Below are 22,793 nucleotides of genomic sequence, written 5' to 3' on the forward strand. Positions count from 1 at the left end.
CCTGCCCCCCCCGGACCCACACTCTGCTCCTCACGGCTCCAAAGTGGGAGTGACCCCAGGATTTAGGAGGCTCTTGTCTCACGTAGGTACAATGTTCCATTCATGATAGCCATCGAGCGGCGGTGAATGACTGACCTGCTCTCCGTGCAGGGGCACGCTGGAGTCAAGGGGACCCAGCTCCTTTGGGTTCAGAACGTTGAGAGACCCCTCTTTACGGGTGATGCCTGCTGTCCCATTAACAGTATCAACAGACAAGAGACAGAGGGAGTCTGCACTTATTGGAGCTGCCGGAAAATGGAGGCCGATCAAAGCCACAATGCCGTAGGTTGTGGTATTAGAGAAGAGACTGGATGGTGGGCTAAGTTTTCCATCTCAGAATCTCAGTTTCTGGGCTGCATTACTGTACGGATATTCAATGCACTTTTTGGGGGCAAAATAAATTGGCAGTACTCCCAGAAACAAGCAACAAAGAAAGCACAAGGGTCAAAATTGCATCCAAAGTTTTCCTGGCAGCAAGATGCTCATGCTCATGATTAAAGCAAAGAAGCAGAGCCAACACCACGGGCACCGACAGCCAATTAGAGCCCCCTCCACAGCACAGCCACAAACGCATCACTCAATGGTTCTCCACGCGGTTGCTTCAGGACCCAGAGCCGTGCTGTTCTCTGTTCTAACTACACAGTCTGGGAGTGATTTACACCTGGCATGCCAGGTGAATGTCATTAGCCAGATGGTGGGGCAGAAAACAAACATTACTTCAAGTCCTGATTTTAAAAACCACTTGTTAAACCTATATGGCAAGTACAGCTGCACTTTGTATTTCATTGCTTTTAGGAAATCCCAAAAGACATCAAGTTCTGACTTTACAAAGACTTTATTAACTTAAGAGCCAGTATTTTAAAGTACTCTGCCTAACATAGTACTTCCTTTAAAGTCCCTCTCCGGTCATTGATTAAACCCTAAAAACTCATCTCTGTATATCAAAGATAAACATCTACAATACTTTGTTTTTTTGTAAAAATAATCTCTTCCTGCCTCAACATGGCTCAGATGTACCTCTACACTGTTACGTTCTTTAGATTGTGTGCATCTATGAAGTTAATCTGCACCTCCACTCACTGCAGCTCAAGCACACCAGCTCACCTACAACTCTGCTCAAACACTGTAAAACTGCTTTACAATGGCAAGTCATAATACTAGAGTAAACATATATGAGTAGGTCATGTATGTTGAACCAGTTCTGAAGAAGAAGAATGATACGGGAAGTTCCACCTTGCAAGTTGACAGGATTTCTTTATTTTTAGGCTTGTTACATCCTCAAAGTCTGAATCTGTGTTTTTGACATTGTCACCGGTTCCAGTTTCAAGGTGAAAAAGCTCAGCCATGATGATGTCGACTGCTTCTTTCCCTCGTGATAGCATATGAAACACTCCATATGGCTGTGTTAACAAAGCAAAAAGGAAAACAAAACCTGATTTTCACCAAAGGAGGCCTTTAACTTAGAGGATTTGCACGAGGCCGATTAAAAAAAAGAATGATCAAAGTCAAAACAGCAGAGGCTAAAATATCCAGAAAATTAGAATCATACATTTCCCTGACAGGGTTTCATTAGCCAGAAAAAGCCTTCAAACTGTTCTTGTGGGTTCATTTGGACTATGACTCATGAAGTGATCTTTGGGTGTAAAAATATATCAAATGATGTTGATCAGATTCTTTGTTTTTGTTTTGCTAATCCAGCGTTCATTCATCTTTGTAGTTTTGGATAAGTTATTCAGATGCTTAATTACAACTTCAGACCATGTTCCTCTCCTACGACGCAGTATGAATGAGTTACGAGAAAGTAGAAAGTTTGACTGCCGTAATTCCGTGCGAAGAGCTGGATGCATGATGTCTGGCAAAAGAACTAGAGACAGTAAAAGAAAAACAGATAACATAAACGTAGCTGGCTCCTTGTGTATTTCCCTGTGTTTCAGATCTGGACATTTTCACTAGATTCCAGACTTCCATAGGAATTATATAATTATAAAATGTCCTTACTTTCCCCTGCCTGCCTTCCTCTCTCCTCCCCTCGTGGACATGAGCCAGCTGTTTCTTCAGAGCTCCCTTCCAGATGATGACGGTGGCCAGAGACCAGCAGCGTTGCTCCCACGAAGGCAAATAAATCTTTCCACTGATTCAAATTTTTTTATTTTTTTTAATGAGCGTTCACCTTGTGCTGTTGACAAAATCTCTGGAGACAGACTGCACAATTTTCGAGAATTTTATTTTCAGTTAATTTTTCCATATCTGTTCTTTAATAAATACCATATAAAATCACAGCTGTACAGACAGTCAAATAATAAAAAAAAAAAATAACAACACAGCAGTGTGGAAATCTTGCCAGCAGACAATAATATTACTTTTCTTCTGTTTCAGGCATTTTCTGCAGTTGCCTTAAAGTTATATCCACAAAGTAAAGCTCCCTTTTGGGGTATTCAAACACTTTACCTGTCTGAAATGAAAACAGTCCATGTAGACCTACAACAGTGAGGATTATCGGCCTGCCACCAACTGTTCAGCTTTTTACCTTTTCACAGAGGCCTAGTTATGAAGGCTTTGCTCGAGCACCACAACTCACTGTATCCCTCAAATACCCGGCCAGTGCCAAACCTAAGAAAATGCAAGTCTAGTGTAAATAAGGCAGAGGCCGCACCTCTCCAGTTTTCCCCTCATAGTGGTGGAGAGGGCTCCATCAGCGGAGAGAGCATGGTGAGCCTGTGGTTGACCCACAGTAAAGGCAGTGGAGAGAGGGGGGGTGAAGGAGTACGTACATGTTTGCAGAGGCCTCTATATAATATACTTAGCATTACAGTTTTAAAACGTCCGTGATACGTCATAGCTCCCATTTGATTGTGTGTTCGTTTTTTTCACAGCTTTTAGCGTGCTGGAAATACTGTCGAATGTCCCGCACTGAACTAAATGCAACAGTCTCAGTTTAACTCATTTACCATGACAGTGTGGTATTGTCATACAAGCTGTCCAGCATTTACATATCAATGGTGTGTCGGGAGGAGGGGATTGAGGCTAAAGCAGAGCAACAACACGGTGTAAAGAGCAGGGAACTTTCACATTCACCAGTGTGCAAATCCAAAATTCAAGAGCTGCTTTCAGGATTTTTACCAACCAAACTTGTTTTCCTGAAAAAAACAAAAAAAACAAACAGGAGTTCTCTACCTGTCAAATCATCTGGAAGGGGGGGAAAAAAAACTTTCCAACAAGAGCCAAAACATCGGGCACATTTGGCAGGCAACCATAATATCCCACCCAGACAGCGTGCTCGGTCGGTTAGGATGTGGTGTGTTTTGGCTGCAGCAGAAACCTGGTCAGGTGAAGGCTCTGTGTCCAACCTGAACACTGACAGACAGTCTGTGGGACGTTCCACTCGTCTCACGGTGGCCGTCCCGCTTACTGCAAACAGCAGGCTGAGAAGACAGATGACAGATGTGTGTGTTAGTTGTTTTTTTTTTGTAAGATTAGAACACATCATTTTATAATTTCCTATTTAAATAATAAAGGCAAAAAAAGTGTCTCGAGGGTCTCACTAACCACATCTGACATCCGCACAGATGCATGGATCACTCTGAATAATACGTTCCAGATTTGTTTTGGAAACTTCTACGTGTGCTTTATTTCAACTAGATGATTAAAGGAACACAAACTGTTGACCTCAACGTTGTCAACATTGCTAATTAATCACAAAGTATGATCATTTCTGGCATCCGTTGTAAATACATGCAGAAAATGTACATCCTGTACATCACTTGATAAAAAGCTAATTTATTTTGTCATCTATAACTGCTTTCTCTCAGACTATTTTGTCAACTTCAGTTATTGATCTTCTCTATTTCCCCGTTTGTATTATTTGAAAATCTAGAGAAGAGCACAAACTTATTATGCAAGTCAACTAGATTTTAAACATTTAGGGTGACAACAGCTATCTTGGATAACAAACAATATTATCACACAGGAAGCAATTCCTAAACATACCTTTAACGAGTTAAATGGAAACCCCCCCATTAATGTGAACTTGTTCTTTTGCCTCTTTTCCTCCTTCTAGCATAAACACACTGCCATCCTGAGTGTGTGGCGTAGGTGTGTTCCTCTTGTGTTCATTGGCAGTTAACGCTGCAAAAACAAGGGTAAGGCGACTACACTGAAACGGTGCCCAAATCCTTTGCACTTTCAATATGCTATACTGTACCGCCTTACTCCCCATAGTATAAATTCTGACCCTGAAGGGGAAGTGAGCCCTCATTTTCCATTTATTGCGACAAAATCTGAACATCTGAACAGACTCCTGAGGACGTATTTCCAGTATATATGACATGTACAGAATAAATTTCATTAACCTTCAGGCAAAGTGAGTTATGAACCATGGAAAAACCTGTGCCTAGAATTCTGAGTGCCTGTATATAGGCTACACTGGCTGTAGCTGTAATGTCTGAAGGGTAAACTGTCTGAGGGTTACAGTGTGATGCTTCTCAGCACAACTTTTTTGCTTATTTTGGTGTAGTCTAAGGTCACCAGACAGACTTGGGCGTTGCTGCGACCCTCTCTACTACAGCTGCTCTTGGACCAGAGCCAGCTGGTATGGCTGACTGTGGCGTGGTTTTATTAAAATAACAGCAGCAGAAGAAGAAGCCACATTCTTCATGAAATTTGAACGGCCTCTAGAGTCATTGGTGCCCTTCCCCCATGACTGTTTTTTTTTAAAAATTCATAATTCCCCAGGAATTTCTTGCTGAGAACAGGATATTGTCTATGCTTTAGGTATCCACTATCCATCTAGGAGCTGAGCCCAGAAAATACAGGGAATTAGGCTTTGTGTATAAAGATTACCACTGGGGACACTCGAGTATATTAAAACTTGACTTTACATTAATGATACAGTGTCTGTTATGCTGTTTAGGTTTGATATCTACTGAACATACATCATCTCTAAATAGAAGGTGTGAGTATGTGAAAGGAGTGGTGTGTACGAGTGTGTTGTTGTTGTTATTTGTGTTGTGTCTGTGTTAGAGGTACACTCTTTTCTTGCAACATGTCCCACTTTCAGAAGGTAGGCTTTACAAGGGGACAGAGCTGCCCAGGGCTGCACTGAAACAAAATCAAAGAGCCAGGCAGTCCTGCAGGGTGGCCAGCACAGCAAGAGAATGGCTCATATTTTACTAGTGGAAAAACCTTCAATGAAAGGACATTTCATTGCAACTTTAGGCAGCCATTCCTCGCTTAACCCCCACCACCTTCTTTTACCAACCCTCCATATAGTTACTTATCAGTATGGCTGCGAGGTAGTAAAAACCCCACTTTCATGGCCAAAAGAACAGTTTACACAACCCAGCAGGGAAACTCACAGCTTCTGACAGAATCTGCAAGAGGTTCTCGGTCCAGTGAAACGTCCCTCTGAGTCTCCTGCATCTGAAACACGTATCAGAAAACCTCTTCTTAAAATACAGTATATTGTATATTTCTTACAGTTTGTGCATGTCTTTCAGCTAAACACCTGGAAGGAATACAAGCTTACCTTAATGTGTTTTTTAAGGTATTCAGCTCTGCTCATGAGGCTTTTAATCTGGTGAGAGACACAGAAAGCCAGTAAATGCGGCTACAGTTTACACTTTCAACACAAGTTTTTGTTAACTGCATTTCTTTGGCTTTCAATGGAAATGTGCTTTCTGCTGATCTGTTTCAACAGTGTGTGCAGCATGGCTCCAGAGGCAATGCTGGTTGGTTGGGTGGTTGACCCAACACTTGGGTTCAGACCAAAATGTATCAACAACTTTTGAATGGATTGTCATAACACAATGAACAGACGCTCACCGTTCCCAGACTTTAGTGATCCCCTGACATTTCCCCCAGAAGAGCAAAACGGTTCCAAGTGCATGAGTGCTTTGCAATGAAATCTGGAGATCCCTTGATGTTTCCTCTCGAACTATCATCAGGTCATAATTTAAATTTGTCCGATATTTGATTCATCACCAAACTGCTGCAAAAATAATGATAATACCATCGGCCTCAGCTGTACTTTGTGGTTAAGCCCAAGCAGTAAATGTTAGTACTAAAAAAATGGCATGCCAAGATTCACTTTGTTCTGCTGTTTTCTGTCTCTTCAAATACAAACACTTAAAGTGAACCCATCCTGGCTGTTGTACCTACTGGTCTGTACATAGCTAGTAGCACTACATTGTGATACGTAGTCCCATTTAGAGCAGTGGTAATCCACATTTGATAGTGTTGAAAAGTCTGTATTTGGATCAGGGTGATGCAGTCCAATGCTGCTTTGAAATACTGCCACAAAAATACCTGGAGTAACCTGGATGGCAAAACGTGGTATTTCCAAATCCATTCTGATCCAGACTCAACTGTATGAACAACTGGGCCCAGCATGTTAGTATGCTGACATCAGTATTTAGCTCAAAGCACTGCTGTACTTGTATCGTCGTAAGAGCTGCTAGTAAAGCTGAACACTCTTATTTACAAATGTCAATGAACGCTCTTGAATTGATATGAGAATATTATAATTTTTATGTATTTTAATATAATGATTTAATACAAAGAGGAATCAATAACGTTTTCGGTTGTCAGTTAGATATATGCTTTCTGAGCTGCGCTTGTTTACTGTACTGTTCTCGTGCAACATAAATCACAAAAACTTAAATATGTGCGGGGGCAAAAACTCGCCTTCAAAACTGGATCAAACTGATCATTTCTGCTGATCTGCTTCTTTCTCTTTCTATTTTTTGAAAACATTTCATATGGCACACATGTGCAAGTAGTAACTGCTGTCATCACAAGCTTGAGGGTGCTCTTTACTGTGGTAATCAGTCCTCTGGTGAGCATGAAGGTTCTTGGCTGCACCTAATACCTAGTCGTGTCACCACTACGTCACAGTATTAAAGCAGGCCCTCTTGGGTATTTCTGCAGCAACATCTGAGGGCCATAATGATGGTGGGATCTTTAATTGATTACTTCCAAAATGTACCTTTAAAAAGCTAGTTTGTGGTGGTAAATAATCACTTTGACCACAGGCTTTTAGTACCCAACTCTGACCCCAACCTTATGTAGCCACAGAACTTTAATCACAATCCCTTTAATCACCAAGTACAATAAATGTGGAAGAAATCTACATGGGTGAGCCAAGTGTATGGGGCCTATTGATAACTTGCAGAGATTTCATGGTGCTGAGACAGGGCCTACAAGACGACGAGATCTTATGTGTGTTCAGCCATAATGACGTTATATCAACATACACCAGCTAAATCAAGCCAATGACTCACATATAGCCAGGATATTGAATTACAGCTTTGAGAGGCGAAAGTGCACTCTATAGTAGATATGAACGCACATGGAGGCCAGCCACGGCAGCATGTGTTGGCTGTTTTGGGTTCTCACATACACACATGCTTTCAATCTAATCCCCCCAACCCCACCTCCCTAATGCATTAGATTATTACAGACGCATCTGAATTTACTTAAGACAAGCACCCATAAAACTTCAAATAGGGAGGTCTATGAGGCCCACTCAATCCCCCAGCTCCCTTTGGGGGTTTGTTGGTGAAATACTGTTGTCTGTTGTTGGCTCAGTTGCTGGTTAAACAATGCACAAAAACAAAAGGCCTTGGAGCATTAATGACAGACATGCACAAGTTGTTTGCATGTGTTTGTGAAAGTAGAAAATTAAGACTAGTATTCAGGGTCCTGATTCAACACAGCTACGGCCAGCAATTTTACTGGATCAGAAAAATGGCATGTTCAGGTTGTTGTCCAAAAGCCTGAATGCAGTCTACACAAAAGTGTTGTCATTAGTACGTATTAGTGTGACAGCAGATATGGTATATGTCCTTGTTTTTTTTTCTAAAAGTTGATTTTCTTGACTTATCACACTTTTTTTTCTCAAATTACTTATGTCTGATAATCTTAATTTTAATACAAGTAAAATAATTGTTAGTCTTAATCTTTAAAGTGGCAATAGACAAGTTTTTGCACAACGTATTGACTATAGAATAATTACACCACTGGCATTTAGATAGGCTCCCTGTAAGCCTATGGATAATAATGACATAATGACAGTAACAATGTCTGCACCTGGTATGAAATCTCCCAAGAAAATCCAATAACTACGTAGCAGGAGCACTGGGAGCAGTGCATCACTGCACGAGACGACTACTTCAAAGGGGATAACAGGCAAATTTTAATCAGGTGTAGTTTTTGTTTGTAATAGAACTTTAAGTTGTGCATTTACACAATGCTTAATGGAGCTGATAGGAACTATAGAGTTGGATTTTTCTTTGTTTGTCACTACACGTGACTCTTTTCACATACATGTGGTCACATGATCCATTGTCGATATAAAAATATCCAATTATAAAGTAGACAGTGATCTATGTGTACGTAACGGGAATTATGGATGATGAATTGTGTTATTTTGCCACAAAAAAATGCGTACATGTGACTGCTGGAAAAAGGGCTCACGGGTCTTGAGACAGAACATCCACTGTGGAAGGTGATCAGCCGAGGGCTCGACGGAGGTGAGAAATAATCGTTCCTACCGTGAGTATTCAACCAGAATCCTTCCCTCACGCACTCACCTCGCCGTGGAGCAGCTCTCTCCTGCGGCCCTGGGGCTCGGCTGGCTCGCCAAAAGAGGAAAAAAAAAAAAAGACACAAGAATAATGAGGAAAGGAAGGGAGGAGAGGAGTCCACTAGCTAATCACCTTGTTTGTTCAAAACGAGGTCAACTACGAGATTGGATTTTGCTAGCGTGTAGACTGGGGGCTCAGAGTGGAAATGGTTCTAATGTAGGCCAGTGTTTTCGTAGTCAGTCATCCTGGAGGGTAGAGTGACAGAAAGTAGAGAGGGGAGGAGGAGAAGGAGAAGGGCTCTGTGGTGGTGAGGCATGTTGGGAAGCTGTGCAACAAAGAGCTCTTGGCCAAACAAAGAACCAATGTTTTCTCCCAACAATCCCCCTGCTGGTATCTGCCGTGCCACACAACAAGACTCCCAACATCGGAGAGAGAAGCTGGTTGGGATGGCATTAACCATCTTGCTAGACTAGCAGAGCATAAATTACTGATCCGCTGACAAGATGGAGGCTCTCCTTAACGCATTCCATACGATATGTCAATTTAATTCTACACTTGTGTTTTTGTAATCTTCAGCCGCTTTTGCCGACAACGTCTCCAGTCAATCAACTCAAGTCAAAAGTCTGTTACGAGAGGAATTTTCACTAACACTGAATAATTGGAGCTCTGGTCTATTAGAGAGTTGATAGTTTTTATTTGTTTCAAGAGTGTAATAACACAAATAAATGAAGTGTGCTATCTGAATGGGAAGCAGATGGCAGGGCTCTCATACCACACACAGGGCGCTGGCACCGGGTCTCATCCCAGCTCAAAGCCACATCTGGATCACTCTATCCCACCTCTTCCATTAGGCTGATCTTCCAGATGAGCTCATGAACCCGGCCTAATGGACGCCAGGCCACAGAGCGAGTCACTGGAGTCTCTTCTGTTACTCCTCTGTCTGTTTGTTGGTCTGTCACTTATTAAGTGTCCCCATCTCTCTCTGCAACTCTATTCCTCCACTGTCTCTTGTCTTCTTCTCCCTCAGCTTGCCTTTCACTACTTCTAAGTCACTCTTTGTTTATATCCATCGTTCTCAAAGTCCCTCCATCATGTTCAGCGTCTCGCTCTGTTTCCAGTTAAGTCTCTTTTAAAATATCTCTATATCTTTCCTCTCTCTCCAAGTTGTTTTTGTCTCTCTTTGCCTTTGAGTTGCCTGAGAATGCTTTTCTTTGTTCAGCAATGTCTTGACCTGCCTATACCCTTAACTGTAACTGAGTTTCTGTCCCAGCCTGCTTATGATGCCCACTCTCTTGACCAATGTAACTGTCCATCTGTCTTTCAAAGTGACTTTCTTTCTTATTTATTCTCTTCTATGGCAAATGTGTGCAAACATACGCACAGCTGCTACAGTTTCTGAATGCAGAAGGATTATATGATGTGGAGGGTTTAAAGTTCTTCCACAGTCATCAAATGACTACAAAGACATCCACGACCCGTCCCTTGCTCAAGACACTTCGGTCAACTAAAGGCACGAGTGAAGCAACTCAGCGGTTCACATTATTTAAGACTGAATAACTGCACAAAGCATATATGGTATATATGTGAATAAAGGTTTTACATCTACCTGCTAGGACCAATAGTAGCTCTCCTAAGCACTGTTGGTACACATCCAGAGCCTCGTGATCATCTGATCCGCTCTCCTCCTGCAAAGGAAGGTTAAAAGTGAGGCAACAATGCTTTAAACCAGATCATAAAGATACTCGGCTCACCCTGTACATCATCATTCAACTAACCAGTCTGTTAGTACTGCAAAACTTGTTTATTCATTCTTGTTTATTCTTGAAATTTTTAGTCTGTAAACAACAGAAACATATAAATATACAGCAAAAAAAAAGTTTGTGCAGCTAACATAATGTCAGACATGGAAATCTGCAAAATATTTGTTTTGTTTCACTTGTGATCTTAAAATTCGTGGTTTGGAAAGCGATCTTGAAAAGCGGGACTGGTTTGTCCTCTGTTATGTTACTTGTGTGTCACCATGCCTTTGTGTATGTCTCTACAGCAGTGACATCATCCAGCAGTGAAGCGATCTAACCTTAGCAATAGCAGTAGAGGCCATGTCCAAAGCAGCTAGCAGCCGTGGCAGGTCTTGAGACATTCCTGCAGAAGGAAAAAACAGACACTTTGAGTCCTACTGTTTCTAAGGCTAAGCTCAAGCAGCAACGCATGCTATTGGACCATATATTGCAGTATTCTGTAACTGGCATGTCCTCCTGCAGTATCTTTTAACACCAGTGTTGTGGACATGGTTTCACAATATATACCACAACAAAAATAAAACACAATTGTCCTTGAAACACCAAATCCCTGAGACACTGTCATACTGCAGCGAACACTAGCAAGAAAATTAAGTTTCCCTCTCACGACTATTTCATGTAGATCAAACATCTTTGCTTGCTTATAGACAGCAATTTCCTATTGCTAAAATAGAAATGAAGGAAAAGTAAACAAACAAGGAAAAAATAAACCCTCCATAATTAGATTAAAGCTAAAAAAAATGACACTCAAAGCTGTCCCCTTATAAAGCACTAAGCCAAATTAGGCTAATGGCTGCATGTGGTGGCTCTGCCTCTGCCCTCAGCTATGTTCTTTACCTCGGAGGACATCCCTGGAAGTCCGGGCCTCCTCAAAGATCAGTCTGTTGTCCGAGGCCACCAGGGCTTTCAGCTCCTCTGCTCTGGACACATACTGGCTGACCTGCAGGAAGACCTCTTACATTGACTCAACTTAATTACATCAGCCACAACATACGCTCCTCAGGCTCCATACACACCATATGGTATTCATAGAGGAGAATTAATTCCTAGTTAGAGCCACTGGAGTATAGAAAAGACCAACTGAAAATAGAAATAAATCCAAATGTGAATGTGAGGAGTGTTTTCAGGCCTACCTTCTGCCTGAGGGCATCTTTACGTTGTCGGTCTGTCTCATCTGGTGGAGGGTGGAGAGAAGAGATGTTTTGGTTTTACATTTAGTGAGTTTTCTTTGCCGGTTTATTGTGCTGGAACAAAGGTGGTGCATTGTTGAAGGGCTTAGGCCACAGACAGGATATGAGTGTGGTTGTTGCTCTTACAGTGAATAGCTGGAACAAAGTGCTCAAGGGCACTGCAGTAAAGAGAGAGAGCAGCAGACCTCTCCCCCTCCTGGTCCTTCTGAACGGCCTGCAGAACCAGCTCTTTCTGAGAAGAGGAAACACAAAGTGGCATCACAGAATACTAACTACTACAACTCTCCATTGCTTATTCATGCAGACAGAGTCATGCGTGAAGACACATGTGGGGCAAGCATGTGCACAAACCTACGAACACATGTTTACATATGCTTAGTCAAGCACACGCAGATAATTCATGGGCATCTAGAGTAGTTTGATTCTCTTACTGCTTTCACGATACTCTCTGCACTTGGCATGTGCTCCAAATCTACAAAGGGGTGGGTGAAGAACTCTGCAAAGGTCATCCGGGCATCTGGATTTCGCTCCAAAAGCCGCAACAGAAGGTCCCTGCAGGGCTTGGATACCCTGGCCCCGGGAGGGAGCTGGTACACAAAACACAACCTTATAACGTTGCACCCAACCCACAAGACGATCCAAGGAAAAAGGACAGCACATTGTTGCCACAGAGCCTCTTGTCTCACGTCAGTACTTTCTGTCAAAAGATGACCTTTAAACTCTCAATGTGAATCCCTGGATAATGGACCATGTGCTAATGCAATCCATTAAGTCCAGGGCTAATGTCTGACACAGGAATTCAAGTGTTTTGAAAGTCCTCCATCAGGAAAAGTACATGTGTCTTTCATTGTTCCAATGGTAATTAATGTGTGGTTTGTGTATGTAGCAAGAAAATCAGGACAGAGACACAACTATTACTATTACTGATTCAAAGATACGAAATAAAATTGGAGATTAGAAACTCTTGTCTGATGCATTCAAACAGAATTTTTAAACCAGATAAGCTAGAAGTGGCTTTATCATAATAAAGATTCTATTAATGCAGATGTTTTTTAATCTGTAATCACAGACTGTCCCTTAAACTGTAAGATAGATAGAAATAGAGGGCCAGTCTTGTTTTGGTAGTATACCCACTGCCAGTCCTTCTAGGTGGGACAGAGTGCCATCTAGTGGTTGAACATTCACAAACAAAAGGGAGTAAAAGCTTTGACAGTTGGTCAGTTTAGATATCTGTGCAATTGCATTACTTGCTACATGGTGTTGCATCTCCCATTTAGCATTATGGAGAGAGGGTAGAATATCCATTACTGCCTTTGGGCTATTACTCAGTTTAAGTGTTCTTATTCCCAAATGATCTGATGACGTCGAGTTTGAGGCGATGGAATCAGTGTTAATTAAAAAAACCTGTTCAACCCCAAAGTGCTGCCATAGTGCAAGATTACTATTAACAGGAAGAAATATTTCCTTGAATTTATGCTTCGGCATACTAATAAACTGCAGTTTTCAGTAAAAACAACACACTACAGTCAGTGGCGGCTGGTCAATACGGGGCGCAGGGGCACCGGCCCACTTCTAATGACCAGATAAAAAGTAGTTCTCAAACACAATATTAAATTTGAATTAACTAATAAGAAAATAATAATAAAATTAATAATAATGTTCATATTCTTTTGCCATAATAACAATATTTGTATTATTAACAGATTCAAAATTAGTCACTGCATGTTTACTAATTTGACACTTCCTGGATGCGGGGCACCGGCCACATGAATGAAATGAAAAACTTTTCCTGATCATGTGACCTCAGCCCGGGCTCTGATTGGCAGCTAAGAGTTTCTCACAGGGTGCAGCTCGGTGCGTCCCGGATCCTTTTGCTGTAAGCCAATTAATTTTGTCTTTGTTTGCTTTTGTCTTCTGTGGTTAGATATCAAAACTGTCCTTTGACGTTCTTACGACTGTGCTTTAAATACATATCTAACACCGTCACACGGCCTTTCCCGTGTGTCCCGTGAATTGATGAGCATGATGATCATGAAGCTGTATTAGTGTCGCTGTAAATGCCACAAGAAGCTGCTGTGTGGACCACAGGGGTGGGAAGTAGAACTTTTATAACTTTGGTGTACTGCGGTATTAACGCTTAAAAATTAGGTCTTCCCATGAAAAACAAGAACGCCCTAGTTTATTATTTTTAAAGGCATTTCTGGTCACACACCTGTCAGAGCACACCACACTCACCAAAGAGCAGCTACCGCAGCCTGCTATGTGGGGCGTTCAGGGAGCATCAATAATTCGTAGCGTCTATCGATAAGAAAATGTTCAGCAAGTCATATGTTTTGCCTTTGACCAGGTGGGAGGTGCAACAAAATGAGAAAGTGGGTCGTACTGGTGCTATCTGTGAAAAAGTTAGTATGGAGCACTGAATTGTGCGGTTTTTTAAAAATTATTTATGTTGTGTGTTTTGAGTTTGTACAGATCCTGTAAATATTGATGAAAGTTTGATGAATGGTTTTGAAATTTAGTTCTGGTCAGTCTTAATAATGTTAAATTAGATTATGATTAGAATATCCTCTAAAGGTAGAAAATTTGCATTCCTGTAAATAGTTGTGCCTGATGTCACTCATATTCTAATTTCTGATTTAAAATGTCATTTGCAGACTGCGCCTTCCCACCAAAATTTTTCACCAGCCACCACTGATTACGCTCTCTCTGTGGTGTTCACTATGTGCATTCAACAAAATATTTGGTATGTGTGCATCTACTAAATTAAACTCAGTGGTTACTTTATGAGGTCAACCTGTGAAATCTAATCCAGCAACAATACGTCACACACCCCTCATGTCTGTTCATGAGGTGAACAAACTATTAGGAGAAACTTTAAATATGATCAGATATTAACAATAAACATATAGCATCATGATAACATTTTTGACAGCCTCAAAAACAACAGAAAATGCAAAAAAAAAAACAGAAATTAGGGCAGATCTGTTGTATTTTATTGCTTTAGATTTGACAGACGTACCAAATAAAACACCTGATAAAGAGGCTGATGAGTGTACATGGCACGTTATAGCACTGTTGTAGAGACTCAGTGTGATTCCAACTTTGTCTGCAGGATAGCTGTCTGTCTTTGTCCACCACATTAACAACACATTTACCTTTCACTTACCTCAATAGGCTGATTACTCCGGATCTTCTCCTCCAATTCAGCGTATGATTTCGATGCAAACGGCGCTCGGCCAAACAGCGCCTCTATGTGCACACAAACAGAGTAGACTAGTCAAAAAGAACGATCTGCAGTAACAACACAGGTTTAAAAAACTGCTGAAATTAAAATGATCTTATTTTAGAAAATATTTACTGGATGATATTTATTATTTGACGGACAGTGCCAAGTGCTCCTCCCATTTCATGTTGCACATTGTCACATCACACAGTACAATAACTCTAGTGTGTTGTCGCACTATTCATGCCCATTTGCTGTACTATTGCCCAGCAAACGGTTTGTGTACAATCAGAATGTTATAAATAAGGACTCCCACTACCGAGCACACAGTACAACAGATTCTGTGCATTAAAAACACATTTTGTTGCCTGGACATATCATACAGACGCATTATAATCAACATCACCTAAAGCAGTGTGTAATCCATGTTGAAGCATTCAAAACAGATGAAAAGGCGAAAACACGGTACCCACCGTAGAGGATGACTCCTACTGACCACAGATCCACCCTGGAGTCATACTGGCGCCGACACACCATCTCAGGAGCCATGTAAAGAGGAGATCCTCTCAGGGCGCTCTGCTCATCCCACGGTGACATGTACTGCGCAAAACCAAAATCTGAGAGCGAACCAGAATGTACGCATGTTCTCTGTGAGTGATTGTGGACAACATTTCCCTGAAATTGTCTGAAAATGTCTGCACAGCTCTACCAACATGTTTACAGTAAAGAATGCACAAAGGAATTTATTTTGAACCCAAATGTTTACACAAATTGATATGACGTTAATTAACTCGTAACAGCAGAATGACATGACAGCGACCCAGTTGTTCTGGTGCCACACTGCTAATGTTATCAAATGTAAGTCATGACATCACCTGCTAGTTTGAGCACAGAGCCGCTGAGCAGAATATTCTGTGGTTTCAAGTCCAAGTGTGAGATATTTCGTTCATGAAGAAACTGGAGGGCACAGGCTGTTCGTGGAGACACACAAAGAAACACACGGAGAGACTAAACACAGCTACAAGGAGCTCAGCTCACATCACAACGCTTTAACTAAGCAGGAAATAGCATTAAAGAAAATATGTGTCTGTAGTTTCTACCATGAGAAAGAATTCGACCAGTTTTTACAAACAATCTAAATGTAGCCATGCCTGAAAAAACTGTCAAAATAGTTTTGATCTATTGATTTAAAATTGTTAAAAAAATAAAGACAGTGATGCATAAGGCTGCTGTTGACATGAACCACAGCTTATCTGCTGATTTAAATAAATACATACATACATACATACATACATACATACATACATACATACATACATACATACATACATACATAAATAAATAAATAAACTCTTATCTATTGAGGTCCATGTCATCAACAACATTTCCAACAGCCTTTCACCTGCCAGTGACTCACCTATCTGCTGCAGGAAGCGCCGGGCCACCCTCTCAGGTAAAATCCTGCGACCGCGAATGAAGCGGGATAGATCTCCACCAGAACACCATTCCAGGATCAGATAAATATTCTCAGCATCCCACTAATCACAGAGAAGAGTTCAGATACTTGGGGAACGACTAAAAGCAAGAGCCTGCTTTCTTGCTGTTGCGAGTTTACTGATGGATGCACACTAAAAGTATTCACAACGCATTCCTTGTGAAAGCACCAACTATTCTAAAACCTGTAGATGAGCTTACCTGAAAATCTTTCAACTGGACAATATGAGGGTGACGCACTGTCTTCAGGATTTCAATCTCTGTAAGCAGGTTTTCTGTCGAAGACTTGTTCAGAGTCTTCTTCCCAACTACTTTCACTGCTACCACCTCTCGACTGTTCCCCTGCAACATCACAATCAAGGACTAACCTGTTATTATTACCCACAAAATAGGCTTGTAATGTTTTACATGCCTTCCAGAGATGACTGCACAAACGTACATAGTGTGCTCGAGCAAAATCGTTTATAAACAGCTAATAACAATAGTCTACACAGCAACATGAATGCAGCTGTGTGAATCTTCCCTCTGACTCCTCCACCAGCTCACCTTTCTGTAGGCTTTGTACACTGTGGCATATGTACCACTGCCCAGCCGCTCTGTCAGGATGAAGTCTGCCAGTTTTGGAGGAGCAAAGCTAGAAGCTGAAGCCATGCTGACGGCAGGAGCATTAGGATTTCCAAGGCAGGTCCAGGCTGAAAAGTAAGATCGATATGCTATTGATGCCAAACAAAAGCCCTGATCATCATCTACGAGAGGGTCAGAATGGAAAGGGACACTATCTACGCCACTAAACTGTTAAAATAAAGAGGATAGGAGAATTATTCCACCACTGTATTTATCAGTCATATACATAGTTTAGTGTAGCATGCCTTTCGAGCAGCAGCACTCATTCTACTCTTTCCACGCGAAGAAATTCAAAGTTTACTGACTTAGTTTAGCTACTATTCAGGGTCGCTTGGAGTCGAAGCTTGTTGAAGCTCTTCTGGCATTCATTTGTCGTCCTGGTAAGCAAGGAGGCAATAAACTGCCACGTTATTGAGCTGACTTAGGTGTAACTTTGTTTACTCTGCCAGCTATAGAAGTTGTAGCGACATAAGTTGTAGCTAGCTAGCACAGCGCTGCCTTTCACAGGTTGCTAATATGTACACAAACACTGGACGTATGTTAAATCAGCCGCTACTCGGGAATAAAACGACACCACTTACTTCTCTCCGCCTTCATTTAAACAATACAAGAAACATATGTAAAGATCTGACACTTACCCGAAGGCTACTGTACAGCACATGAATGAGAAGTCAGTGTTTACATGCTGCTGACACACTGGATGTCCGCACGCTGCAGTGCAGCCAACAGCTGACGGCTAAACGTGTTACTGCCCCCCAGCGGTGGAGCAGCGCTACTGCACCAGCTCACTGCAGGGGAGGATCTACCGCACAAAGGGTTCAGATCCTTTATTTTAAGACCTTTTACTTCACTTAAGATCCTTTACTGTAAGAATTGCAGCTGCTGCAGATGAAACTGGTTTAAACTACTTTATAAACAGCTACAACAGTTCACTCTGAGAGATTGTCACATTATAAATAGGAAAGGAAAGAAGAAAAAACAAAGTTATCATCCACCAATCTGTTTTCACTCATTGGACATTTTTATGTTTTTTGTTGTTGTTGTTGTTGTTGTTTTTGGTGAGATATTGGCTCATATAAACATTTATTAAAGTGAAAGTCTAACTTGGGAAGTTCAGAGGGAAAAATCACGATTCGATGAAGCTGTAAACCACCGACTACACACCGACGACCAGATGTCCATGAATTCATTTCTCAGATTTGTGGAGGAAAACACGTGATTCAAAAGCAGCACGATGATATTATCAAGTAGAAGATTCAGAAACCAAGAGGATCATTCCAGGAAAATCACTGAGCTCCCCCTTGACCTCCTCAAAATCAGCTGATTCTTTATCTACAGGAACTTTCGTATATTTAATGAGGTTGATTAGGTTGAAAACCACTGACTGAACCGCTGACGTGTTGTCTTTTTACAAATTTGCTATAGTTTAAATTTGGTAAATCCTTCATTGTATAAGAGACCATAGAATAGAAATACTCAGTGAAATGTAAGTACCTCAGAACTATACTTACAATCTACAACAATTTTCAACAATTTCATTTAGCAGACGCTTTTATCCTAAGCGACGTACATCTGAGAGCAGATACAACACAAGCAAGGCTCTAGTCAGGAGAAAACAATCTGGATAAGTGTGATGGGGCATTGATGCTAATAGCAGACTGTGTGGAAGGTAATATGAGTTTTGCTGTTGTTTGTTTTGCTTTTGTTTGTTTGTTTGTGATCTATACGACATACATGTATACATACATGATGGTGCTGCTCCACCATCGATTATGCATCAGTTCGCAACACCTGCCAAATATCAATCACTGTTTTTTAAATTATATTGGGAACATCCATTACCATTGTTCATTGCCAGATATGGAGTTTGTTTAATTTTGACTTCACAATTTTTAAAAATCAAATGGCAGATTATTATCCATCCATCCATTATCTATAAACCACTTAATCCTCACCAGGGTCACAGGGGGCTGGAGCCTATCTCAGCTGACTTAGGGCGAAGGCAGGGGACACCCTGAACAGGTCACCAGTCTATCACAGGGCTACACTTAGAGACAGACAGCCAAGCACACTCACATTCACACCTACGGACAATTTACATTCACCAATTAACCTCAACATGTTTTTGGACTGTGTGGGAGGAAGCCGGAGAACCCGGAGAGAACCCACGCTGCACAGGGAGAACATGTAAACTCCACGTAGAAAGATCCTGGGTGTCCTAACCGGGACGCAATCCATGGCTCTTCTACAGGTTATTTTAAAACATGTAACTTGCTGATATAGTTTTTAAGAGTTGATTAAATACATTAGTAGGACTGAACAGACCTCATCTTTTATTTTGGGAATAAATGAACAAGAAGTGCATTTTGTGATGTCAAGATGATTTACACACCACTTGAGAGGCGTACTCCACTAATTTTACTTAACAAGCTCAGTTACTTAGTCATTAAGAAATATTACTGAGGTTGTGAAAACTGTACCTTTTTTCCTGTAAAGTATGAATATGTGCTGAGACTGTGATAACTGTTAGGTGTTGAGTAATGTTGGACACAAAATAGGATTTACAATATGTAAGTACATATGTATATTATATGATTAAGTCACAATTCAGCAAAGATCTATACATTCCCAAATTTTGTTTTGGTTGTCTTGTGGCCGTTGAAATAGTTGATAGGGAATTTGACTTGATTTGAGCATTATGTCTCTTTTCATTTCATTGACACACTTGGATTTGTAGTACATCAAACACTGTATGAGCCTCATAAATGCACACTGTTATAGATATACAGTGTATGTGTATACATATTTGATTTCAACACACCGTTACCTTTGATAGATTTCTCATACAATTGTGTTGACAGGAAAGTGTGTGTTTGACAGATATCTCAATCTGTCTTGATCTCTAATGGATCCTCAGACAGCTCTGACATGTGGGAGCTGCTTAAATCTGGAATACTGATGTAAAAACAACCTCCAGATAAAAACCATGCAGGCACAAGGAGAAAATACAAACTCCACGCAGAAGACACATTGACACAGAAATGTAATGAATCCGAGGATAGCTAGATGATGACCGGGACCTCTGTATTGTATATGGATAGTAACAGGGAGACCTGTGTTTACTGCATTAAACTCTAGTGTTGCGAAAAAATAAAAATAAAAAATCGATATCTGGCATTTGCACCATTGATTTAAAAATAAATTGTCTTTTCTATGAACCCCAACTTCATCTCACCTCAGCACCCTTTTAAAAATATGTTCATACAATCAGCTTGGTTCAACTTATTTACACGAGGATGTCTCAAATTCAAAAACACTAAATATGATTCTCAGTGATTGAGTTCAAGCTGCCAAATTATCCCCCCCAGAAGACGTGCTGTTATTTTGATAACTATATTTATAACCTGTGATGCAGATGATGTAGATACACACTGTACTTTGTTGCTCTGACCAAATGAGGGCGCCGTACCCTCAGTCCAGACAGAGGAGCTTACTGGAATACAAGATGGAACTGTATATTGGGAGAAAATTGAAGATTAAATGTACATAGATATGAAATAAAATTAAATAAAAGTGTGGTACATGGCACATATGCTCAGTTAACGAACACTGGAACCTCTGAAAACAACATAAACTTGCTCTAATGGTATAATCTGTACACATTGGGCAGTTATCATAAGTGCATATTCTTTTTAACAGTTCTTTTTTAACATTGTTGCTTTAAAATTGTTTCTTTTTTTTGTAAGCTTTCATATTTTAAATTTTGTGAATGGGTGCACTGCTGTATTTCTCCTCATTAAATGGTTGTCGCTTTGACTTCCTGAAATACCTCCTTCATGATGTGTTTGTTTACCACTGAATGTTCATTGTGGCTGAGGTTGCTTATGTATTATCCAGAAAGGCCCCTAATGTGGATCTCAAACGTTATTACCTCATAGTTATCCTTAGGATAATACATAACATTTGAGGTCAGTCTTTGGTATTATTTTGTCAAATATGGGTCATTTCTTCACATGCCCACAGGAATTTGATCAATTATTTATGGTGGTGTGGTTTAGAATATCATGAAGTAGAATTTGACTAGTTTGGATACAGCTTTTATTGCACAGAAGACAAGACAATGAAATGTAGTTTAGCGTCTATGCAGAAAAAAGTAGTAAAAATACACTGCAGTGTAAAATATCTGAGTGGAATGACTTGTTAGATCTATCTAATCATCTATTTAATCAGGTTAGGTCTATATTTAATCATACAATGTGAGTACAAGTTCTTTGACCTTGTTGAGGTCTTCATTTGTCCCCTGCAGAACTTTGTTGTCCTCCTGCAGGTCATTATTTTTGGCCTTCAGTTCTTTATTTTCATCATGGAGGGTTTCAGTTCTTCCCTCCAATTCTTCAATTTTCTGCTGGAGGTCTTTGATTATGGACTCCAGTTGTTTGCTGGGCTCTTGGAGGGCTGTGATCTTCATCTCCAATTCTTTTTTCTCCTCTCCAAGCTTCAGATTTTCCACCTCAAAGGCCTTCTTCTCATTCTTAAGTTTGAGAAGGGCCTCCTCCACCTCTGCCATTGCGTCTTCATGCTCGTCGTTCTGTTCTTGGAGAAGCTTAATCTCATCCGCCATTCTTTCTGTCTTCCTGGTCAGCTGCTTATTTTGTTTCTCCAGAGCCTTGTTGGAGGTCTATGGGTTCTCCCTGCTCTCCAGAGTCTCCTTCAGCTTGGAGTTTGCCTCCTTGTAGCTCTGGACTTCCGCAACAGAGGTACGAAAGAACCACATGTGGCTCCGGAGCTGCGGGTTGCCGACCCCTGGGCATGATGGATGTCTTTAGATATACAGAACAAGCAGTGTTAGAGTATGAACAGTACATGTAAATATACAAAGCAAGTGAGTGTCCAACATGTATAAGTAACACTTAAGTACATGCAGTATGGGCACGTCACTAGGACTGAACTGTTGGGCTTCAATGCACCATGGGAGTTCGGCCTGGTGTAACATTGTTATTGGTGTTTGTGATTTATTGTGCTTTTGTGGGTGTTATGGTTTAGTTGGTTGGGACAGTTTAGTGTTATGTTGACATTAAGGTGAGTGAGAAGTGTAGCATTTTTGATGTTTTCCGACCACTGTGGGTGTGTGTTCCTGTTTCAGAATAAAAGCACCTGCTTGGAGAGATGTGCATCAAAAGTAATACCTCTTGCTGCAGCGTCATTCTTCCACTCAGCTCGCCAAAGTATGTAATAGAATAGATATGAAGTAAATGCTAAATAGGGTTATATGCTAAATATATAGATAGAATAAGAAGTGCGCAATATAAGTGTGATAGATAAATAACCATAAGAATTGATCAATGTAAACATAGAGATAACGAATATGACCAGTGGAGCAAAATAAGCAAAATATCTATATATACTAATTGATTATTTCTTTTAGTTATTAGTATTATTAGTATAAGGACATGCATTTGATATAGAAAATGCTGATGACTTGTGTATAAAAATCAGTTTGTATCTGTGTGTTTACGTCTGTATTTATGTATATATTTGCATTTGCACTGTTTATTATCTTTTGTCTTTATTTTTATATCTTTTATGACCTCAATTTTCTGTTCTGTGCTTACACTATTCGTTTTTATGTGTGTATTTTTATACTTACTTTTGCACTATTTCTTATATGTAAATTTTTCTTTCTAGTGTGTGTGTATGTCTGTGTGTACTCCTGCTGACAACACTGTGAGATAAATAATAATAAATAATCTTATCTTATCTGTTTGTTGTCATTGTGTGTAGAGGCTTTTATTTTGTAGAGCTCAGCAGAGGGTCGCTGTCATTGGTCAGCTGCCATTTAAAG

At 40.6% G+C, this 22,793-nt stretch overlaps 1 protein-coding gene across 1 annotated transcript; it reads right to left on the reverse strand.

Moving 5' to 3' along the window:
* Nucleotides 1–2,242: 2,242 nt before the first annotated feature.
* On the reverse strand, nucleotides 2,243–17,669 carry ulk3 (unc-51 like kinase 3). The gene is made up of 17 exons (XM_008277648.1): nucleotides 17,590–17,669; nucleotides 16,874–17,019; nucleotides 16,529–16,669; nucleotides 16,251–16,371; nucleotides 15,709–15,804; nucleotides 15,307–15,450; nucleotides 14,777–14,859; nucleotides 12,042–12,197; nucleotides 11,737–11,842; nucleotides 11,554–11,594; nucleotides 11,258–11,360; nucleotides 10,699–10,763; nucleotides 10,228–10,306; nucleotides 8,628–8,668; nucleotides 5,564–5,611; nucleotides 5,394–5,457; nucleotides 2,243–3,461 (listed from the first exon to the last, which is right to left on the reverse strand). Exons 2-17 carry the CDS (start codon nucleotides 16,976–16,978, stop codon nucleotides 3,445–3,447), a joined length of 1,410 nt encoding a protein of 469 aa, XP_008275870.1. The 5' UTR covers nucleotides 16,979–17,019; nucleotides 17,590–17,669; the 3' UTR covers nucleotides 2,243–3,444.
* Between the last annotated feature and the right edge of the window lie 5,124 nt (nucleotides 17,670–22,793).

The sequence above is a fragment of the Stegastes partitus genome, unplaced genomic scaffold (assembly GCF_000690725.1).
Source record: "Stegastes partitus isolate 25-593 unplaced genomic scaffold, Stegastes_partitus-1.0.2 Scaffold104, whole genome shotgun sequence".
In the NCBI taxonomy this organism is placed as follows: domain Eukaryota; kingdom Metazoa; phylum Chordata; class Actinopteri; family Pomacentridae; genus Stegastes; species Stegastes partitus.